The sequence below is a fragment of the Dama dama genome, chromosome 15 (genome assembly GCF_033118175.1).
Source record: "Dama dama isolate Ldn47 chromosome 15, ASM3311817v1, whole genome shotgun sequence".
Classification (NCBI taxonomy): domain Eukaryota; kingdom Metazoa; phylum Chordata; class Mammalia; order Artiodactyla; family Cervidae; genus Dama; species Dama dama.
The window spans coordinates 63,568,654-63,590,275 of NC_083695.1; the positions used below are offsets into that span (position 1 = coordinate 63,568,654).

General features: G+C 44.4%; 1 protein-coding gene across 1 annotated transcript in view; it reads right to left on the reverse strand.

The window, feature by feature from the left end:
* PDLIM1 (PDZ and LIM domain 1) overlaps positions 1-15,356 on the reverse strand; it is a 40,389-nt gene extending 25,033 nt beyond the window's left edge. Inside the window, exon 1 of the mRNA XM_061162239.1 lies at positions 15,146-15,356. Coding sequence (XP_061018222.1) covers positions 15,146-15,241 — 96 coding nt within the window. The 5' untranslated portion in view covers positions 15,242-15,356. The remainder of the gene's footprint in view (positions 1-15,145) is intronic.
* Positions 15,357-21,622: the final 6,266 nt, after the last annotated feature.

The following is a 21,622-nucleotide window of genomic DNA, read 5'->3' on the forward strand; positions in this document are numbered from 1 at the left end:
AGTCATCCAACTAATATAATACAAAGCCAGGTCTCAAACCCTAAACCAGACCCAGTGTTCTTCCCACTGACTCTTGTTGCTTCCTTTAAACAATTTACCAATTAAAACACACATACACACACTTTAGAGAACATTCTGTATAGAAACATCCTATTTCTATAATTAATATGTTATTTACACACAGAAAAAAATTGGAACACTGTATACCAAACTGTTCACAATATTACATTTCTGTAATGTTTTTGATTTTCACCATGAGCTTAGAGTACTTTTGTAACTGAAAAAAAGCAACAAAGAATATTTTAAAGTATGAACCAGTATACACTGGTTCCTCCTAGCCAAAAAGTTGACTATTAGGGTCAGCCCCTATAGGTGGCTGATTTTCTTCAGGCCAATGCTTCTAAAACAAGGGGTTCCAAATTTATGGGCCACCATCCTTGGGCAAAGCCAGTCAATGACTGCAATGGGTCATCAAATCCATCTGCCTGCTGAGCATTACGTGTGACCTGAATAAATATCATGCCTCATTTGGAGTTGTACAACTGTTTTTCAAGTGAATACAGACACTATTGTGATGAACAAAGTACAAACTCATTTTGAAGCAGCACTAACCTCAGAGATGTGTTTTACTATTAAGTATTTTTTTAAACCAAGGTATACTAAAAACATCTAGCTTCCCAGGTGGTGCTAGTGGTAAAGAATCTGCCTGCCAATGCAGGAGATGTAAGAGACGCAGGTCCAATCCCTGGGTTGGGAAGATCCCCTGGAGGAGGACATGGCGATCCACACCAATATTCTTGCCTGGAGAATCCCATGGACAGAGGAGCCTGGTGAGCTATAGTCCATAGAGTCTCACAAAGTCAGACATGACTGAAGGGACTTGGCAGCATACTAAAAACAGGACCATCATCCCAAGGTCAGTCATGACTTTGGCATTACATGACCTTCCTTGATGGGAAGTTCAAGCCCTCTGGGAGCAGAGTACACCCAGGCTCCCAGCACCCACAGGGTTCTGGCCTCACCTTGGAAAAGGCCTTTGACTCCTGGGAGCCCAGTGAGGAAGCTCCTGTGAACACTTGAGGGTCTCTATAAGGCTGAACCACAGGAAAGATGCCCAACACCCCGAATTAGGACACAGGCTTATGCCCTGAGCCTCCGTATCTGATGCAGTTTTCAGCAGCCACAGTTTCCGATCAGCCCTTGCCAGAAGGAAACACTGACCTCCTGAGGTGGCTGGTGTGATGCTACCGTCAATGTCTTCCCCTCACCAGCGCCCAGACTCCACAAAATAAGGGATGGATGACTTCGGTCCCTGAGGTTCCTTCCGGTTCAGACATGCTATGACTTTATCAGGCAAAACTCTCCTGGAATGTAGCAGGATGTGGAAACCAGTGCAGAGATCCTGACCTCCTAACCTTCCTTTCTGGCTTTCCCATCATCTGTTTACCAGAGATCTGGCCTTTAGAAAATGAAAGCCCCCAATCTAAGGTTCGGACCTTCTTCCCATGCAGCCACTGGGAAAAGAAATTTAATACAGGCAAGCATGGCCGCTCTCCCTCCAGTCGACTTCAGGGAGTTAGCTCTGAGTCACCCAGTATGTGCAGTAAAAACAAATTCCTCTCATTTTCTGCCTGTCTTCCTGAGAAGACTGACCTGGTGTGACTGCATATATATTTTGCCTTTTCTAAAGAACAATAGAGACCCCTTGTTTTAAAAATGGCCCCAAGCATCACTTTATTTACTCTGTCTCCAGGGAGAGCAGCCTGATGAACTCATTTGTCATAACCAACTCTCATGATGTTAAAGAGAAGTTCCCTTGGATAAAATCCAAAATCACTGATGAGGTCCCGAAGGCCCAGGCCATCCCCCTACTAAGCTCCAGCTACAGGGGCCTTCCTTCCTTCTTTCCTGCCTCAGGGCCTTGGCACCTGCTGTTGCCACTACCTGATTAACTTCTGGGCTTAAATGACCCTTCTCACAGAAGACATTCCTGATCTCCAATCTAAATTAGGTCCTGTTGTCAACCTTTTCATACATTCTCTTCTTCACAGCACTTGTCACATTAAGTTTGTAAGTCTGTTTTCTGAGTTTGTTTACATATAATGCTTGAGGGCCTACTAAATGACAAGGTGTGAGAGCAGGATTTTGTCTGCCTTTTGCACTGTGATGTCCTCAGGTGCCTAGCTGTGACTGGCACAGTATGTGGTCAATGAATATTTGTCCAATGAATGATTGAATCCAAAATACCTTGCGTTGTTAAATATGTAATCATGCTACTTCGTTTCATCCTTTTTAAAAAAATGACTATTTCAAAAGGAATGAAAAAACCATTTTTTCCCAGCATCCCTATCCTGGAAAGTGACCACTCACAAAACTAAAATAAGATGCAGGTTGAGTGTGCAAAAAGCTTGAGAAAATGAAAAAACAGAGTTTCCTTTTACTTTCATATACTCAGCTGCTAAGAACTCTGGAATTTCCAGCACTTGGTTTAAACTATCTTGAAGGTGAGACATTTCTGCTCAATACATCCTGACAGATTCTGGACAAGCTAGAACCAGTCTTAGGAGCCCTGAGCCTGAGTAATCAAGGCCTGGCCATCCCATCTTTTGGTCTTTTTTTTTTTTAAGCCAAATTAATGGGAAGTTAAAAGATATAAAACAATATCATCAGATGGAACTTAGATGGAATCACACACAAATAAAGTCCATAATCTTTTATGAGCTGTTTATTTCTAGGGGGGAAAAGTGTATTTAAATGAAATTGCGGGACTTGCTTTTTACAAAGCTCTTTCACATACTTTCTGCTACTTGAGATAATAATGACGATGACCTCACCACTAACATGTAAGATAATTTTACAGATGAGGAAATTGAAACCCAGAAAAGCTGTGACTGACTCAAGTTCACACTGTTAAAGGCTGAAGCCTGAACTTGAAACCAGATCCTCTCATTTAACCAAATTCCATTCCTTTTCTGCTTTACCACAGTGCCACCAGCAGAAGCTCCAAACCCAAATAACTCTCAGAGTCTAAGACAAATCCAGAATTGAGGAAACTCATCTGTTGTGGCCTTCAACACAGGGAACTGGAGTGTCCCAAACTCCTACCAAGGCCTGAGTACCTCCTGCCATCTGTTAACCATCTCCACTGGTCTGTGCTGAGCTGGGACCCAGTAACACCTTCCCTTGAAAAATACTCAAATCAGAAATGAAAAGCCCTCAGGAGAGAAGGCCTGCGTCCCCCCTGGTTAGTTCCCATCTTGAATGGAGGACTCCGATCCTTACTGCAAGTTAACTATTCATCACAATCATAGCAACATTCAACAGTTAATGGGTGCTAATTATGTGTCAAACACAGTGTAAGCGTCTGACAAGGGTTAATTCACCAGTCCTCCTCAGATGCTATCAGGTAGCCAACATTATTGACATCACCACAGAGAAGGAAGTAGAGTAACAAGGGTTAAGCAGTTTGCCTGAGGTTACACAGCTGGTGAGTGGCAAGCTGTGTGGCTCTGGAGTCCGTCCACTTAAACCAGTCTGCCACACTGTCTATTCTAATTTCCTCCTGACCATCAAATTCCATCAGAACCAGCTCATAAAGGAGTCAGCTTCAGCTTCTTAAAGAAGCTCTCCTCCAAAGAGACAGGCCCATTAATTATTTCAATGGACATCCACAAAACCCTCTTCCAGCTTTCTTCCCCAGAGGCCATACAATTTGATCACAACTCTTCCTGCCTGAGAACAAATGGGGTTAAGCACAATTTCCACTAATGAATAATCTGCCATTTTCTGCAGAATTCACTCAAGTCTTTCTCACCCTTTGCCCCGCCAGGCAAACACTTTGCTTAGAGGCCAACCTGTACATCTGCCCTTTACTGCATCATCAAAGCCTGTGCACTGCCGTCAAGACTCCTGAACACAAAAGAAGATTCACTGAATTTCACTTCTAAATGGCACAGAATAGGATTATGATGGGGCTCACCCATTTTCTTCAATTTACAATCCCTTTTCTTCAATTTACATCACAAAGAGTCAGACACAACTGAAGTGACTTACCACACATGCACTCACACATCTAAATAACTAATGCTGTTACATAAACCTGGATGTATTCCCGCTGGCCATCGCAAATGAAAAGATGACTTTCTTCCTCTGTATTATGGCACATACCTATTTTATCCCTCCTGTTACCTCCTTTCTCTCATTCATTCACTCATCAGACAGACATTCCTTAAGGACTTTCTGAAAGACAGTGTAGCTTATTAAGATGTGGCTTCTGAAATCAGATAGCCAGGAATCAAGTCCTGGCTCTGGTGTTTATGAGTTAAGTACCCCTGAGTGGGATATTTCACCTCTGTGTGCCTCCCTCTTCTCACCTATGAAATAGGAGTGATAACTGCCTTGCTGTCAGAAGGTTGTCGAGAGGATTATACGAAATGCCCCAGACAAAGAACATCGTCAAGTTCAGTTTCCTGGGGCAGACAGGCATGTAGAGCAGCCGATGCTAGAAACAAGTAAAGATGCAATGAGAGCCTAAAGGTGGAATCAGGGAAGACTCCCTGGAGGAGGCATTGCTTAAAAATGTGCAAAGGCCCTATAGGAGGCAGAAAAGAGCCTGCCGGCTTATAGGAACTGCATATGGACTGGCACAGATAAAACACAGGAAGTGAAGGAAGAGGAAAGGGACAAGTCTGGAAATGTAAAAACAGATCTGGCTGCAAGAGTTCTGTTATTTTCTTTTTAACAAGACTTTATCTGTACTTTATCTGGAAAACAATGGGGAACAACAAAGGAGTTTAAACATAGCCTCTGACTCAACTGTCCAGTTACTGCCAAGAAACAACCACTTAGACCTAGCTCTACTGAGATTAAGGCTACTGCCTTTACAGATGGTCCCTAACAGCAGTTGAGGGAAGCAGACCCATTCAAGGGTGGACCATTCAGCCTCTAGGACAGCCATTCGGAGGCTGGCTTCCTCTTAAGGCACTTACACTTAAAGTTACCTGTTCTATTGACAGTGAGAAGGGATTCCTTTAATCCCTAGGCTCAAGATTGAAAACTGGGGGCCCATAAAATGAACCTGGCCTACAATCTCGGCTTTTTAATTACTCTGCCTGCTTTAACTGAGGCAAACACTTTCCATTCATTTAGTCTACACCATGCTCCTCTGTCCCCAACACAGAAACCTGGAACCAGTTGCCATTTATCATCCTTCTTGCTGCTATTAATTTTTCCATTACCTCACCCTCAAGTCAAAACCCTTTTGTTGCCTCCTAACCCCTTCAGGCAAACATGCTTATGACCACTGGTTTAGTTAAAAAATTCTATGTAGGAAAGTTTTATAACCAAGAATATAAGACACCCTGGTTTGTCCAGGACAAAACCTATCTTCCCAGCTTAATTATCAAAAGCACCCTATTTCACTCTCAACAGTGTTTCAGCCTGGATGATAAATTGTACTGCCACTCCTTTGACAGAGATGGAGGTTTTAACCAAATATAACACTTGTCAATCAGTTGAAACAACTCTGATGCAGCCTCCATTGGCCCCCACCCCCAACCCTGCAAAGAAAAAATTGTCCCTATTCAAAAGGTTCTCTAACGTTTATCTCTAGACAGAAATACAGGTGAATTTCCTGAATGTTCACAGAATACTGTTAACCTTGACCCTTGGAACTGGCATCTAAAGTTCAGGCTAGAGACTGACCCACCTCACCAGTAAATCAGGGGAAACTCTGACACTGGCAAAGATGAAGCAGTGGTTCCCAAACAAGTTGGTCATTAGATCCCCTCGGACTTTAAAAATATAAGTAGATCTATACATCCCAATTCAGATCTACTGAAGAGGGTCAACACAGTGGGACCCAGGAATCTTTATTTTTCTAAGGCTTCCCAGAAAATTCTGACGCTGGCAGACCAGCCTTTCTCCCAAAACTTCCTCCCTGAGTGAAGTTAACCAGGTAAATGAAAAATACTTAGACCCTAAAACCAGGGCTTCCCTGGTGGCTCAGATGGTAAAGAGACCTGCAATGCAGGAGACCCAGATTTGATCCCTGGGTCAGAAAGATCCCCTGGAGAAGGGAAGAGCAACCCACTCCAGTATTCTTGCCTGGGAAATCCCATGGACAGAGGAGTTCAAGGGATCGCATACAGTCAGACATGACTGAACGATGAACACACCAAAACAAAGGAAAAAAAAAAAAAAGAAAAATCCCCTACAACATTGATAAACATCCTTAAATGCAAGTGGAGTACTGCAGAAGTAATTTCATTCCAGGTACCTAAACAACTTAACATGATTCCTATTTTGCCTTGGCCAGAAAAGTCACAGCTAAATGTAGTATGCAATTACAGAAATCACCTTATCTAAAGGTCCTGGCACATCTCTTTCTTCTTTGTTCCAGTTTTTGGTTACATCTTCTGATGTGTGTTTTTATGTTTGAAATTTTGTAGCTATGTATTTTACTGCTGTAAATCACCTTAAATCCATCTTACAAGTTGGCTGTATTAATTAAATATTAAATAATGATAGTTTAGCATTTTTAACATCATAGAAAACAAGACTGAACTAAAGAAATTTGAAATTCAAGTTCAAACTCAGTGCCATGTACCTTGAGGGACACCTCCTTTGAACTAGCGGCTGTGTCAAAGTATTCAGATATATAAGTTTAAAAGACTCCGAGTTGGGTGACATAGCAGAGCCCAGACCCACAGTATGCCATTTAGATGTGGAATTTGAACTCTCCTTAGTCAGACTTCTGACTCAATTTATTTGTGGGTCGAGGTTATGGCACAGACTTTGAAGCCACATTATAGCCACAGAAGCTGTATGTGCTTAGGCAAGTCAGCCTGAAAACCCCAAGAATGTTTCAAACTGTTCTTAGTTACTCTACAACCATTTTTCTTAAGAAAATGAGGCAGTAAGTAGTTCAGGTCCTTGTAGGTGAGCTGTGCCTTAATCTAGCTTCACTTCAAGGTTCAGTGCAAAAGGAAACTATTAATGCTAACGGGTGGCCAATTAGAGAGAAAGCTCTCTTAGTCTGAAAGATCAACCATCATTTCTTACATAGGAATAGAACTAAAACTCAGACAGCAAAGTAGAATACCCTGACTAATTGATTAAGAAGTCATCAATCTCTCAAAAGTCCCCATACAAGTCCCTCTGAACCCCATATGCTTTTTCTTTGTTTCTATATTTATTTATTTAGCTGCATCAGATCTTAGTTGTATCACTTGGGACTCTCCACTACAACATGTGAGCTTAGCTACCCAAGGCATGTGAGATCTTAGTTCCCCAACCAGGAATCAAACCTGCATCCCTACACTAGAAGGCGGATTCTAACCACTGGACAACCAGGGAAGTCCCCTTATGTGCTTTTCAACAGCCCCAAAAACAATCATCCACAACCCAAAGCCTTACCATTCACCAAACATATAACCTTGGGCAGTTATACTCTTTGTGCCCAGGCTTCATTTACCAAATGACTTTTTTTTTTTTTTTTTTTGCTCCACCACTTGGCTTGCAGGATCTTAGTTGCCTAACTAGGGATGGAATCCAGACCATCACAATGAGAACACTGAGTCCTAACCTTTGGACCACCAGGGAAGTCTCTATTAAATAAAATTTATAATAGGGTCAATCTCATTCGTGGTTGGATTAAATGAAATCACATTTGTAGTTTAAAACAAAGTCTGGCCCATAATAAGCACTCAATATGCAGTAGCTACCATTAATATTTTTTCATAGTACCACTGCATCCCAATGCCTTCTGTGTGTTAGCCAAACTGCTAGGCTCTATCTATACACCATCTTAATCCTCACCACAGCCTTTGAAGAAAAGTACTATTACTCCCACACTGAGGTTTCAGAGGCTGACCCTGCAGCTAATACAGGGAAGAGACAAGGTTTTAATCCTGGTCAGGCTGATACCGAGATTTCACTTTCCCATGACATCAAGATGGCTTTAATTCCTGATTTGCTGCATTAAAAACAAGGCAGAAAGCACAAAGCAATGACATCCAAATATTTCATCATGACATGGTAATTTGATTTTTAAAATGCTACATGAATGGAAAAATGTCTGAAAAGTTTTGCAGCAAACTGTTAAACAGTGTTTACCTCTGGGAAGTAAGATTGGGAAATGGTGTGGGGAAGGCTTTTTACTGTGGGCTGTCCACATTTTTATACTATTTGATCCTGTATACAAAGCACAAGAGTTCTAATGTAAGCATTTTATTAAGGCATATCACACAAACAGAAAAGGACACGATTTGTAAATAAACAACTGGATGGATTATCACAAACAAAGCGAGTTCATGGAATCAGAATCAAAGAAGCTGAACGCTACCAGAACTTCCAAAGACCCCCTCGTGCCTCCTTCCCATCACTAGCCTTCTGGCAAAGGTTACCATGATCCCGACTATAGATTAATTCTAGTTCACACTATAGATTACTTTGGCTTGATTAGTCTTATATAACTGCAATGATGTGGTATTTATGTGTTATGTCTGGCTTCTTCCTCTCAACACTGTATGTCTGTCTGATCCATATTATTATGCATGGTTATAATTCCTCCATTCTCACTGAGGCAGTGTTTCATTTCATTATTTGTTATAAATATATGTGTATATATACCAGCATTTATTTCTCCATCTCACTTTTGTTAACGCATTTGAGTTGTTCTGAGTTTGGGGCTATCAGGAATAGTGCTGCTTTGAAGATTCTTGATATGTCTTTCATGCCATGTGGACACTTCTCTATTGAGCGGTTAACTAGAGAACTGTTGACTCATAGTGTCTGATTGTGACTTCCCTGGTAGCTCAGTTGGTAAAGAATCTGCTTGCCTGCAATGCAGGAGACCCAAGTTCGATCCCTGGGTCAGAAAGATCCCCTGGGGAAGGAAATGGCAACCCACTCCAGTATTCTTGCCTGGGAAGTCCCACAGACAAAGAAGCCTGATGGGCTACAGTCCCTGGAGTTGCAAAGAGTCAGACACAACTGAGCATATAGAGCCTGATCACATTAAGCTTCAAAAGTGTAATTTTTAATGGATGTAAATCATTGGTACATCACCTGAATTTCATCTATCTGTATGCATTTGACCTCTTTACCCTATATAGGTCATACCTATGTCCTTATCTTCTTATCTGATATGAGTAGTCATCTCTATTAAAATTAGGCCAAGTCTTTGGTCAAGAACCTGTTCTTCTACAAGATCAGAGCGTTCTTCAGAAAGTTGTCTTTCAGGTTGACGGCATTTCCTGAGAAGGCAGTGTACTATACATATGAAAACACACCACAGACCTCAGTTACAGATGACCTTTCCAGTTCACCCACACTGGTGCTAATAACAGTATCAACAATCACACGGGGTGCTAAGTGCCACATAGAAATTACCTTTTTTATCTCAGGCTTTCATGGGTACATTTCGTCCTGGACTTGACTCAGCTCCCACTTTCCAGGCCCATCCTTGGCTGGGCAAGGTGGATCTGTCCATTCCCTGGTAATCTTCATTTGTCATAAAAACTGCCCGCAAATCCCCTCCTGGCCACCCAGGCAGGCTTTTCTCTGGCAAATCATCCAATTCCTCTGCTCTTGTGTTCTTCCCTACCGGCAGGGCCATGGACTCCCGGGGCTGGGCTGTCAATTCTCCCGGGTGGAGCCATGGCTTCTAGCTTTTCAGGAGGAACGGGAAGGGGCGTTGCTGTTCTCTGAGATGCTCTGAGTTCTAAGAGCACCAGGGTTGAGACCAGCCCGGCAAACGCCCCGGGCCACAAGGGTCTCAGGGGTGAGGAGCCCGGGAGAGTCCTACCCCGCATGATGATACCTGTCCCACAATTTGCACTTCTCAGACCTGGGTGCTGGGTAATACTATTACCAATGAAATACTGATAGTTATGGCTTATCAGGGGGCAGAATACTGTGGTTAAAGCTGGCCTGGGAGTCAATCTGCCTGGTTTCAAATCCCAGTTCTGCAATTTATCATGTGTCCTGTGTCCCTGGGTTGTGAAGAAAAAGATAATGTAAGTGCACACCTAGCACAGAGTAGGCACTCACAAAATAATAGCTACTGTTGCAATATTATTATGACATAGAGGTTAAGGCCATGGCTTTGAAGTCAGATAACTCAGTCAAAATCCAGCTCTATCCACTCACTACTGCATGACAAGGGCAAAGTATTTAACATTTCTGTGACTTTTTTTCATCCCTAAAATGGGCATCTTAATTTTATCTACCTTCCCAGCATCACAAGGATTACTGAAAGAATATATTCATATTTAGAACACTGCTTAGCATATAAAAAGTCTTATATACAGTTTAACTAGATTAACTATGACCATTGTTGCAAGTTGATCAAATAAACATTCTCATACAAACCTGTCAAGTGTAAACAAAGGCTCTTGTGATTAACACAAGAGTCATTTAGGCACACATATTCACAGATGACTAACACAACCCAAATTCACTGAAAAATATTTCTGAGTTCATAACACATTTTCTCAATCAACTGGTGGTTAAAGATACAACTAATGCCATATGAGAGGCTGGGACACTTTTTAACAATAAAAAAGGGGGCCCTCTATTCAAAGGGTACAAACCATTGGTTTGCTTACTTGTTTCTTTATTTTATCCTCACAGAGAATTGAACCTTAGCGAAGGCATGTGACATACCCAGGGCCACCCAGTGTGGTGTTCAGGACTGGAGTTCAACCTGAGTGCCTGTCCTGGGCACTCCACCATGCAGCTTTTCAGGCTCCCCTCTGAGACACACTGTAAGTCGAATCATCCTTTAAAAATTAATTTTATGACATTTGCTCATTTTTAATGAGCCTTTACCTTTTCCTTTACAAAGAAGTTAAGACATAGTTCATTACTGAAAAATCTGTAAATTCAAATTGCCTGACCTTTGGGCATGGAGCCTCTCCCCTGTAAAAGGCAAAGAATACTTGTTTCCCTCTCGTCCAGGGAGCAAAGACAAGGTATGCCCAAGGAATGAGCACAGCTTAGAAAACAGTCCCAGGACAAGACGAATTATGGTGCTCCTCCCAGTCCTGATCAGACTAGGAAAGTGACCTCAGTGGTTAGATGACAATCTCCTCTCAATTATCTATCCCGTTGCAATACCTTAACACCATTTCTCCACTCTCTCCTCCTCAAAGACAAGCCAACAAGGCTGGCACCCAGGAGTTGGGGTAACAGGCAGAGTCTCTGGTCGAAGGGACATAACACAGCTTAGACAGTTTCATGGCATAGACTCAAGCATTCATTTCCATGACATTCCCTGTAATTTGTCCTCTTCCTCCACTCCTTAGACCAGCTGGAGCAGCTAATATTTCCTAGGTGATCAATTTCACAGAATGAGGGAGCACACAGCAAGGGCCATAAATGCATAATGAGCCTTTATGAACAATTCTGGCTTTTCACAATCTGACAGATAAGCCCTGCTCTTTCACCCTTAAGGACATGATGTAAGCCCCTGAATCTGGAAATAACACTCTTAAAAGTCAGAAAAGACCCTCTGACTACAGAGTATCCATTATTCAGCACCCCTTAGTATGCATGAGTGAAAACCAGAGGCTCTTAACAGAGGCTTCCCCAGGACTCAATAGGCAAATGAGCAACTCCTCCTACCAAGAGCATCCCTTATCTCTAGCTCCACCCCTTCCTGTCTTTTGTCAGTTGCTGGGAGAGGAAAAACAGTCAACATAAACTCAGCAGCAATTTTGGCCAGGGTGTGGATTCTCTGAAGGCTTCCCTTGAAAGCAACTAGAGGAAATAAGAAATTGACACAGCAGGGACTCAAGGAGATAGACAACTGTAGATCTGACAGAGAAAAAAATCTCAGGGGACAACTGCAAATGTGTATCTAGATAAGTAGGGAGTCCAAGGTAGAGGCTTAAATGAAAAACTGGGAAAAGGAAGAAAGATAGTTTTATCCATCCAAATTTGGATATCTGGGTTGAAAATTTATCACAAAAGCACAGATGAAATACTGAGGAATAAAAGCAGCTATTCACACACATACAAATGTATTCTGTTTGTTTCTGTTCTGAAACTAGCAAAAAACAGGGAGGCAGGTTAGTGAGCTGCTGAGGTTTATGTTTTTTTTCAATTGGTGGAAAATTGCTTTACAATGTTGTATTGGTTTCTACCATACAATATCACGAATCAGTCATAAATATATATAAATCCTCTCCCTCCTAAGCTTCCCTCCCCACCCTCCGGGTCATATTTTACACACTATCATGTGTAAAACAGTTAGTGGGAAGTTGCTATATAACACAGGGAGCCTAGCCTAGCACTCTGTAATGTTCTCTATCTTGACTTGGGTAGTAACCCTATAGGTTATTTATAACCACTTGCTGTGCATTTTTAGTTTATGACTTTTTAATTTCACAATAAAAGTAAGTTAAAAAAAAATTTTCAAGTACCCAAGATACAGAGTTATATTCAGAAACTTTAGTAGTTTAACAAAAGGATGGAGCCAATACCAGAATAATTCACGCAAGAGAAAGCAAACATAGCTATTTAAATAAAAGGCACTCCTCTTCCAGCCTAATTTTATGGTTTGCTTTGGTGTGGAGACTCAAAGTCTGCGTATACAAAACCATAGCAAATTGTATCTGCCCCGATGATAAATGTAACACACCTACCAACCAGAAGGTGTGTATAACTTTGTGGACACTCACACCTCAACACTGTTCACTGTTTACAGAGAAATCTCACATACCTTAACCCACAGCCAGTGGCCAGATTTATCCCCATTGTGGAGATGTAAAAAAAAAAAAAAAAAAGACAGCCTCAGACAGGAGACTCCCTCCAGGTACAGCTCCAGTAAGAAACAAAAATCAAACCTACACTAGATTTTCCCCACTGGGGACCCTTTATGACAATGACTTTCCCATGCTCAGGAAGTTCAGAGGCCCATGTTTTTTCCATGTGGAAATAATGAGGTGAATAAACGGGTAAATACTTGTCATCAAGAGGATGTAACCTCCTCTGAATCACCTTCACTTTTCAATCAAAGGACAGCCCAGGGTGTTATAAAGATTAGCTTTCCTCACTAAACCACAAACATCTTGAGAGTGGAGCTGTGTCTTCTCATTTCTGGAACTCTAGGCCTTTGCATAGTTTCTAGAATATGGGACATGCTCATGACACTTGTGCTAATAAAAAAATAAACATATAAGGGTACAGTACTGTGGTTTTCCACCCCATACCATCATTCCTGCACAGTGCCACTTGCATTAAGCCTTTTCAAAACAGCTAAAGTGATAGGCAGTAACTGCCCTTTCAACAGATGACCAGTAAAATCTCTCTTCCCCTCCCCCCAAGAGTTTTTTAAGTTTTTTGGTTTTCTTGTTTGTTTTAATCACCGCTACTCTGTTCTCCTGCTCTGTCTCCCATTCTTAACAGGAGCTGTATTCTCCAATTCTAAAGAAAAGGTTCATGTGATACATAAATTCAGAAGCTGAGAGGGCTGACAGGTTAATTATAGACACAAAGAGTGGGGACAAATGGACTATGAGGTAAGCGAGTCTAAATGTCTCTTCCCTGGATAAGCATTTATTACTAAGCCTGCAAAGATTTACTGGGCACAGCCAGGTTCAGCTCGGTGCCAAGCTTGGGCACAGGGGTCCAGATTTGGGAAAGGCAGTTTCTGCACTTGAGGAATCTGGCTGGTGCCTGGGAAGACAGCATGTACCTGGGAATACTCAAAGTGGCCCCCCGGGGACAAGAGGTGGAAGATAGGGAGGAGACAGAGCCTAAGAACTGAAGCACCTGTCCCTTCTGGGAGTGGGATGGTTAAAGAAGACCTCGTCAGTTCACTAGGCCCACCTGGAAGGAAATGTAGGTAGGACTATGGCTGGACAGAAGACCAAGAGGAGGCCCTAATTCTTTTTCTCCTCTACCTCCCATATTCTTTCCAGGGCTGGAAGCAGGGACTTAAGTTAAAAGGACCTGTAGGTCTTCCCCTCCCTCCCCAACCTCCCCCTCTAAAAAAGAAGAATGTTCAGATGACTGGAAAGGCAGGTCTAGGGTCACCTTCAGCAAGCAGATGAGCCCAAGAATGGAATGGGAGGCCTAGCAAAGAGTGATACCAGAATGCTTTTGGCTCCCCTTTTAAATTCAATCCAAAAAATTTCTGGGCCAACTTCCAGATGGCACATTGAATGTGGCACCTCTCATTGGGACATCAAGCTTGCCTTTAGCCCAGACTAGATGATCAAAGCCTGGGCTTCCAAACGCTAAGTCTGGATCTCCCTCGGGTTTCCATTTTATTTGGGGATGATGGATCTGGTCGTCTCCAGTTGAACCGGGGCCCTTCCAAATAGAAGAGGTCTCTCTTAGAATTTTTCAACCACCACTACCCCCGGACATACACATAAGGTAGGAACCTCATCGCACCCCTCCCTGTTTATGGCCGATCGGTTGATAATCCCAAAATGCCAGGCGAAATATGTCACAGCCATCTCCCGCGAAGGAGTGGAATATCCAAGAGGGTTTATTCGGGTTGGTTTGTTTCCAAAATCCCGCCATTTCTCCAAAAGACATTAAAGAGGTAAAACCTGGCCATGAATGAAGTCCAAGGAGTTAAGACTTCGACTGCTGTTAATTTCACTCGTCCCCCGCGGGCAGTCCCCCACCACCCCCCACCCTTGCCTAGTAAACCTCCCACACACTCCACCTCAGTTTCCAGGTGGTTCCTGCTATTTCCAAACTGCTTTCGGCCGCTTTACGGTGTGGTTAGAACAGGGGAGTGCTATCTCTCAGCGAGCGGGATCTGCGGGTACCCTGAGCCCCTCGCCCGCTGACAAAGCGTGTCCACACGGCCGCCACGCCGGGGCGAAGGAACGAAAACTGCCCCCCGCTGTCCTGCGGACGCGATAAGTGGATGCTCCGCAGCTCCTGGCTCGCCTGCGAGCTGGGCGTCTGGCAAGGGCGGCGGGCCCGAGACGTGCGGAAAGCGCTCCGCACACCTGGCGCACCTGGACGCGCCCGGAGATCCCAGCTCCGTCCCGGGCTCCGGAAACCACCGTCTCCGACCCCGCCCACGGGGCTCCGGCCGCCCCAGGTCCCCTCCAGGGCACGCCACTCCCCAGCCCGGGATGGCTCCGCTCCCCGCGGGTCCCAGGGCTCCCCTTACCCGGGAAATGGCGAGAGGCTGCTCGAAGTCCTTGCCCCCCACGAGGCGAAAGCCCCAGGGTCCCGGGCCCTGCAGGACTATTTGCTGGGTGGTCATGGCGCGGCGACGGCGGGTGGCGACCCGAGGGGACAGACGGGGCAGGACGCGGAGCGGCGAGCTGGGCTCCCTGGCAGCTGTCGGAGAAAGAGCGCGCGGCGCGGGCTGGTGGAGCCTGCGGCAGGCGGGAGCTGGGCGGGAGGAGGGCGGGGGCGGCTCCGCCCAGGCCGCGTCGCTGCCGCCCGCCCCTCCCGTCCTCCTGCCCGCGGCCCGCAGCCGCCCCCAGCTCCGCGCGCCCGCACGCTGCCCGGGCAGAGAGTCTGGTCGCTAGAGCCGCGGGTCAGCTCAGGGTCTAGGGATCTAAACAGCCCCGCCCCGGGCGCAGCCCGGCCGAGCTCCCAGCCCCACCGCGGGCGCTAGGTGAGAGGCGGGCAGGTTCCGGCGACCGCGGAGGAGTCTAGCTTGGAAACCAGTTTGAAAGTGCTTTGCAAAGTCGCCCCTTTGAGGTCAGGTCCATTTTCACATTTGCTTTCTTGTAAACGACAGTGATGTTTTAAAGATGCTGTCCAGTGATCTCGCTAGAAAATGTGAAGCAGTCAGGGCATTTATAGCTCCATTTTACAGATAAATTAGTTGGGTCGGCCTGAGATTAGAAGACTTGCCCGAAGCCACGCAGCGGACAGTGGTGTAACTGGACAGTCGCGCAGGCTCCCCTTGCTAAAGAGCCCCACACTGGAACTCTTTTAATGCTAATGAGACCGTCGCGTGAGTTTGTAAGGGAACTTCAAAACCTTCCTAGAAACCTCTCCTCCAGGCTGGATTCGCCGTAGGTTCTGACCTTCCCAACAATTCAGACCTCAAGTCTGAGGCAGACCAGCTGCGTGTAGAGGTAACCGGGTTGAGTCCAAACACCTGGGTTCCCAGCGCGCCGCTATCCGCCTCAGTGGGCTCTGCCCCCCTCGCCCTGGAGTACACTCGCCACGCCAGATCGCACCACGTCTTCTTGTCCACTTACTCTTGAGTGAAGCGGAATGCCTAAGATGCTTGTAGGGCCACCCACGGAATGGCCCCAGCTCCCTCTCTGATCTCATCCCCTTGTGCCGCTCTCAGCCCACACTGGCCTGTCTGTCGCTCCAGCCTCAAGGCCCTGCATCAGGGCTCCTGGAATGCTTTGCTCCAGACATCCTAAGGCTCGCCCTTTGTTCCGATGTCATGGTCTCGGTCCGGTCATCTCCGAGAGACCTATTTAAAACTTCCTCTCTGGAACCCCGAGTCACCTTCCTCTGCTTTTATTTTCCCATTATGTTTATCATCATCTGACAAAATCAGTATTTCACTAATTTGTACCCGGCCCCCACCCCTAATGTTTAGCTCCCCAGGGGTCGGGGTTTTTATCTGTTTGGGTCACTGCTGTATCCCAGAGCCTAAGAATAGTGCCTAGTACGTAGTATTTAATGAAGGCAATACATTGGCCAACCTTATGACCTTTGAATCTCAGGTTCTTCATAGTTTTCTTGGCTCCAATTCATACTGCCACCTGAGCCCCAGTGTTCTGTCTCCTCGTGATACTGGCCTACCTACCCAGATGCCCTCTGCAGAGATTTACACATATAGGGATCATCTTACTTGTCCAATTGTGTCACAAGACAAGTGACTGGTTTGGGAATGGTTTGCTTGAATTTAGAAATAAAATGGACTTATGTCATCTATCCATCCCTCTCATTTTGCATCTGATATTCTTTTTAATTGAGTATAGTTGATTTACAATGTGTTAGTTTCAGGTAAGTAGCAAAGTGATTCAGACATATGTTCTTTTTCAGATCCTTTTCGAAGTTATAACAAAATAAAGAACATAGTTCCCTGTGCTATACAGTAGGTCTTTGTTGTTTATCTGTTTTATATAAAGCGGTGTGTATCTATTAATCCCAAACTCCTAATTTATCCCTTCTACCCACTCCCCATCCTGATATTCTTGAATGTGAGAAAAAAAGAATGGTGTTACCACCAGGAGCCAGCTACCTGCTCCATTAAAGCCAAAAATTATCTTTTTTTTAAAAAGATGAATATTTTTAATAATAAAAAATACAATTCCCAAAGAATATAGATATTATAAACCACTAGACACCTAACAACAAAGATACATAAAGCAAAAACCAGAAGAAATATAAAGGAGAAGAAAAAACATATAATCATTGTGAGACATACTAACATTTCTCTGAGAATATTTTATCAAGTGCAGAAAAAATAAAAATGGGAGCATCTTGAATGATGTTATTAATAATTTAAGTCTAATAAATTAATATTTACATCAACTTTTATTAATCTTATATCCTACACAAATATATTTAAATTTTTGTATCTCATACATTGTTATTAGATAAAATTATACCGTCTTTGATTAAGATTCTCCTGATTTAAAAACACGCTTGTGTTTCAAGTCCCTGCAGAATCTGGGAGACTCACCAAATTCTGGGTCTGCCCTAAGATGGGGAGCAGTTTTGAATATTTTGTGTCCTAGGAAGAGAAAAAGGTTGAAGAGCCACAGCTCCTGTACTCCCAAAGGGGGGAACTGCCTCTCAGTTATCCCTAGGTGTCCTGCTGGGGATGTATACATCTGCTGGGACCTGATACACCGCGGGTGCCAACAGTTCCTATTCTATACAGTATTCTTTTCGGCTATAGGGCGCTAGTACATAGGTTACATCATTTAGTTTTTAAACACTGTCAGTTGTAGTCTGGCCCTACACAGCAAGAGCTAAAAACAGTCAACACTCTGACCAGGTCATCCCCTTTCTGGGCACTGATTCCAGGATATAATTTAAAAGAAGAAAAAGCTATATGTACAAAGATATTTATAGCTGCATTATTTATAATGACAAAAAAAAAAAAACAAAACTGGAGTTAAGCAGCAACAGAAAAGTGGCTAAATATGGTATGGCCATGTGAGAGAGTAGTACACAGCCTAAAAATGATAATCATGAAGTCTATGAGAAGGCATGGAAATGTGTTTTCAAGATTATATAAAAAAGAATGAAACAAAATTATTTCTAAACCAAGTATTATTTGTAAACAAAATTATAGAGCTTATAGATAAAAAAAATTACGTTTACCTATTGCCAAAAATTAGGAGACATTACAAAAACTTTGAGAGATGCAATTGGAGAAAAAATTTTTTAAATATTGGGTTGGCCAAAAAGTTTGTTCAGGTTTTTCTGTACGGTATTAGAGAAAAACCCGAACGAACTTTTTAGCCAATCCAATAATTTCTTCTAACAATGATGTAAAGTTTTCAAAATAAAAATCAATTAAATAGCCTCAGCTCCTTGGATGGAGACTAAATACTAATCTTTCTCTGGGGGTGGGGTGGGGGGGCCCTCATCTTCTATCTTTTTGATCTCCTTCCCCCTGCTCCTGTGAACTAGCTCTGAGTTGGGCACACAGCCTCTATTCAGAAAATGCCCAGTGATGGACTGACAACTCTGACCCCCAAAGACAAGCAACCTTGTTTTATCTTAAAACCATTACTTATTAATTCAAACTCTACAGTTCCCTCAGACCCTTGACTCCTCCAGAGTACTAGTTGAAAGGTCTTAACCTCTCTGAACTTCAGTTACCTGGTTTATTATAATTATAATGAATTCCATGGAAGTTTTTTGACCTAAACAGCCTACATCAAAATACCTGTGCATGAGGGGGTGCAGGTAGGGTAGAGAGGATGCTGAAGAAATGGAAGCAAGGAGGACAGGAAAAGGACAGAGGAGCAGTGATCTAGAAAGTCAGGGAATAGTGGGCCTTTCCAACTGTTTAGTTTACAAGTGGTCAGGACAGGGCCGGTGGCGTCTGCTGGTGGATTCCCCAGCCGACAGGCCTGCCCCCTTTTGGCTTCTGCAGTGCTGTCTACTCCCACACCCAGGGTGCAATTGCCAGGGTCATTCAGAACCACTGCTTCCCGGAATAGCAGCCTCATTCCTTTTTTTAATTAACTTAATTATTTTTTAATGTATTTATTTATGTTTGTCTGTGACGGTCTTGTGAGACTAAGGCTGAGCTACGCGTTACAGACGGTCTTATTTAATTTCCAGGACAAGTCCTGGACTAGCCCAGGGGACTGCAGAGCTCCCATTCCTGGAGATCGTGGCCATGACCCCTCCTCTGAGACTCAAGAGGGGGCGTAAGTGACTCCCCGATTCCAAGCCTACACTGGGATCTGAGGCGGCTCTGTCCAGAGACTAGAGAGCCGGAAGCTCTTATCTAGCCGCCTGGGGCGGGGCCGTGGCGCGCAGCTGCACCCCCAGCCCCAAACCAGTGCAACTGCCCCGGGGCACCCTGATCTAGAGACATCAGGGCAACTTTTTTCTTCCCTCGCTGAAAAGAACTGAAACACTGAAACCCAAGCTCAGAAGTTCGCAAAACAAAGACATCTTTTCCCGCCGGTCCTATCCCGCTTGTCTGGCCCCCCAACTCGCGACCTCACTCCCAGGGTCAGCGTCCTGTACTCAGTACAGTGTACTGGGATCCATGCGCCCCGCCAGTACCGCCGACCCGGGGGAGTTGCCCTCCGCTGCGCCAGGGACTGGGCAGGAAATTCAGCTCCCAATTCTCTCCTTTCTCCGGTTTTTTCGTTCAGTCTGGGGGTGGGGGTGGGGAGGTGGAATCCTGAAGTGGCCGTTAGGGATTGGGCGCCTCTGGGATTCCTGTCGACAAAGAGCATGCTCCAGGGAGCGGGGGAGCGTGAGGCCCTAAGAACACCTGGACATCGGAACTGGCTCAAGTCCTCTCCTGGCTGATAAAGGTGTGGGCAGATGAGCAGCTATTTTGTCCACCTGCCTCCTGGCTCCCTGGACATGTGGCACAAAATCATCAAAGAGGCCGGACTACTACCATTTCTCAAGCATTCCTGAATGTTCAAAGAAGAGGGCTTCCCTGGTGGCCCAGTGGTTAAGAATGCACCTGCCACTGCAGGGGAACATGGGTTTGATCCCTGGCCTGGGAAGATCTCACATGTGGCAAGGCAACTAAACCAATGAGCTGCAACTGCTGAGCCCACACACCTGAGAGCCCCTTCTCCAAAACAAGAGAAACCACAGAAAGAGAAACCCATCTATCCCAAGAAACAGTAGTCCCTGATAACTACAACTAGAGAAAGCCCCGAACATGGTAATTAAAATCCAGCACAGCAAAATAAACTAATTAATTATTTTTTAAAAAGAAGAAGAAATTCCAAAACAGCATCATAGATAAGGTGGCTCCTATTAAACCTCTGTATTGGAGAAGTTAAGACAAAAAGATAATGTCATATAGTAGTGTTGTTTACAAGATAATGCGTTGCTAAAAAAATATAATTTATCTGCTAAGACCTGAATTTGAAGTTGGATGATTAACATATTTCATTACTGTTATTATACTTCAATGAACTTTTATGTAACCTCATGAGGAAAAACTTCGGAAGTCTAAATTTGAGTCTTAGTGCACTTGGACCCTCCTCTTGGTCACCTCCCCAAAAGACAAAAGGCAGCTTGGGGTCAGAGTTACCCAGCAGATGCTAGCCCAATACTCAGAAAATAACTTGGTCTTCATTACCAAACAAAGTCAGAATGTGTGCTAGGAACTTACATTTATGGTTGTATTTATCCAGAGAAGAGCCCAATGAAGTGTCGTGATGCCCTTAATATAGGAGAAAGATGAGGCACCGCTGCATTGCCCAGTTCTCTCTTCATGGAAGGACTTAATTTTCCAGCTCCTGGGAGATAGACACCCTTTAGCTTTTAGCCCCCATGGGGACTGCCACTCCCCAGGAGCATGCCTGTCCCCAGGCTGCCTGTGTTCAGTGACTGATCTTAGTGGGGATAAAGGACCACCCATTTGTCCCAAAATGGGACCTCACTGATGGGTCATTATGGCTTGGCTCCAGAGCTCCCTGGAGCTCAACTTCTCCCTCTGCCCATTCCAGCTTCCTGTCACACCCTCCACCAGGCATAGAGCCCAAGGGCCCTTCTTAATAAACATCCTGCCTAGACACTCTGTCTCTGGAACCAGAGAATTCAGCCTGCAATAGGCACAGAGAGGTTAAGAGACTTCCCTAAAATCACTCAGCAACCGAGTAACAGAGAACAGTCTGGGCTGGGGAGGCAGAGGAGGAGCTATAGTGTTCAGGGGACTTTGTAACAGAAAAGGGAGGGACAGGAGGTTACTCGGGGATTCTTAGGGTCCCAGAAGACTCCTCATGTTCCCAACTCACAGAGGGCCCAAGGCACAGGTCTTCCTTCTTCACTAACAGGGTCACCCCCAGCCCACGAGTCAGCAACTTGATTAAAAGTCTTTAGTGGGATGGCATTTTGGACTTCTTCCTTGGAGGAAGTAGAAATTGAGATAAACTTTAAAAGTATGAACAAATAAAGAGGCAGAAAGGCTATACTAAGCAGCAGAAACAGAACAAAATAG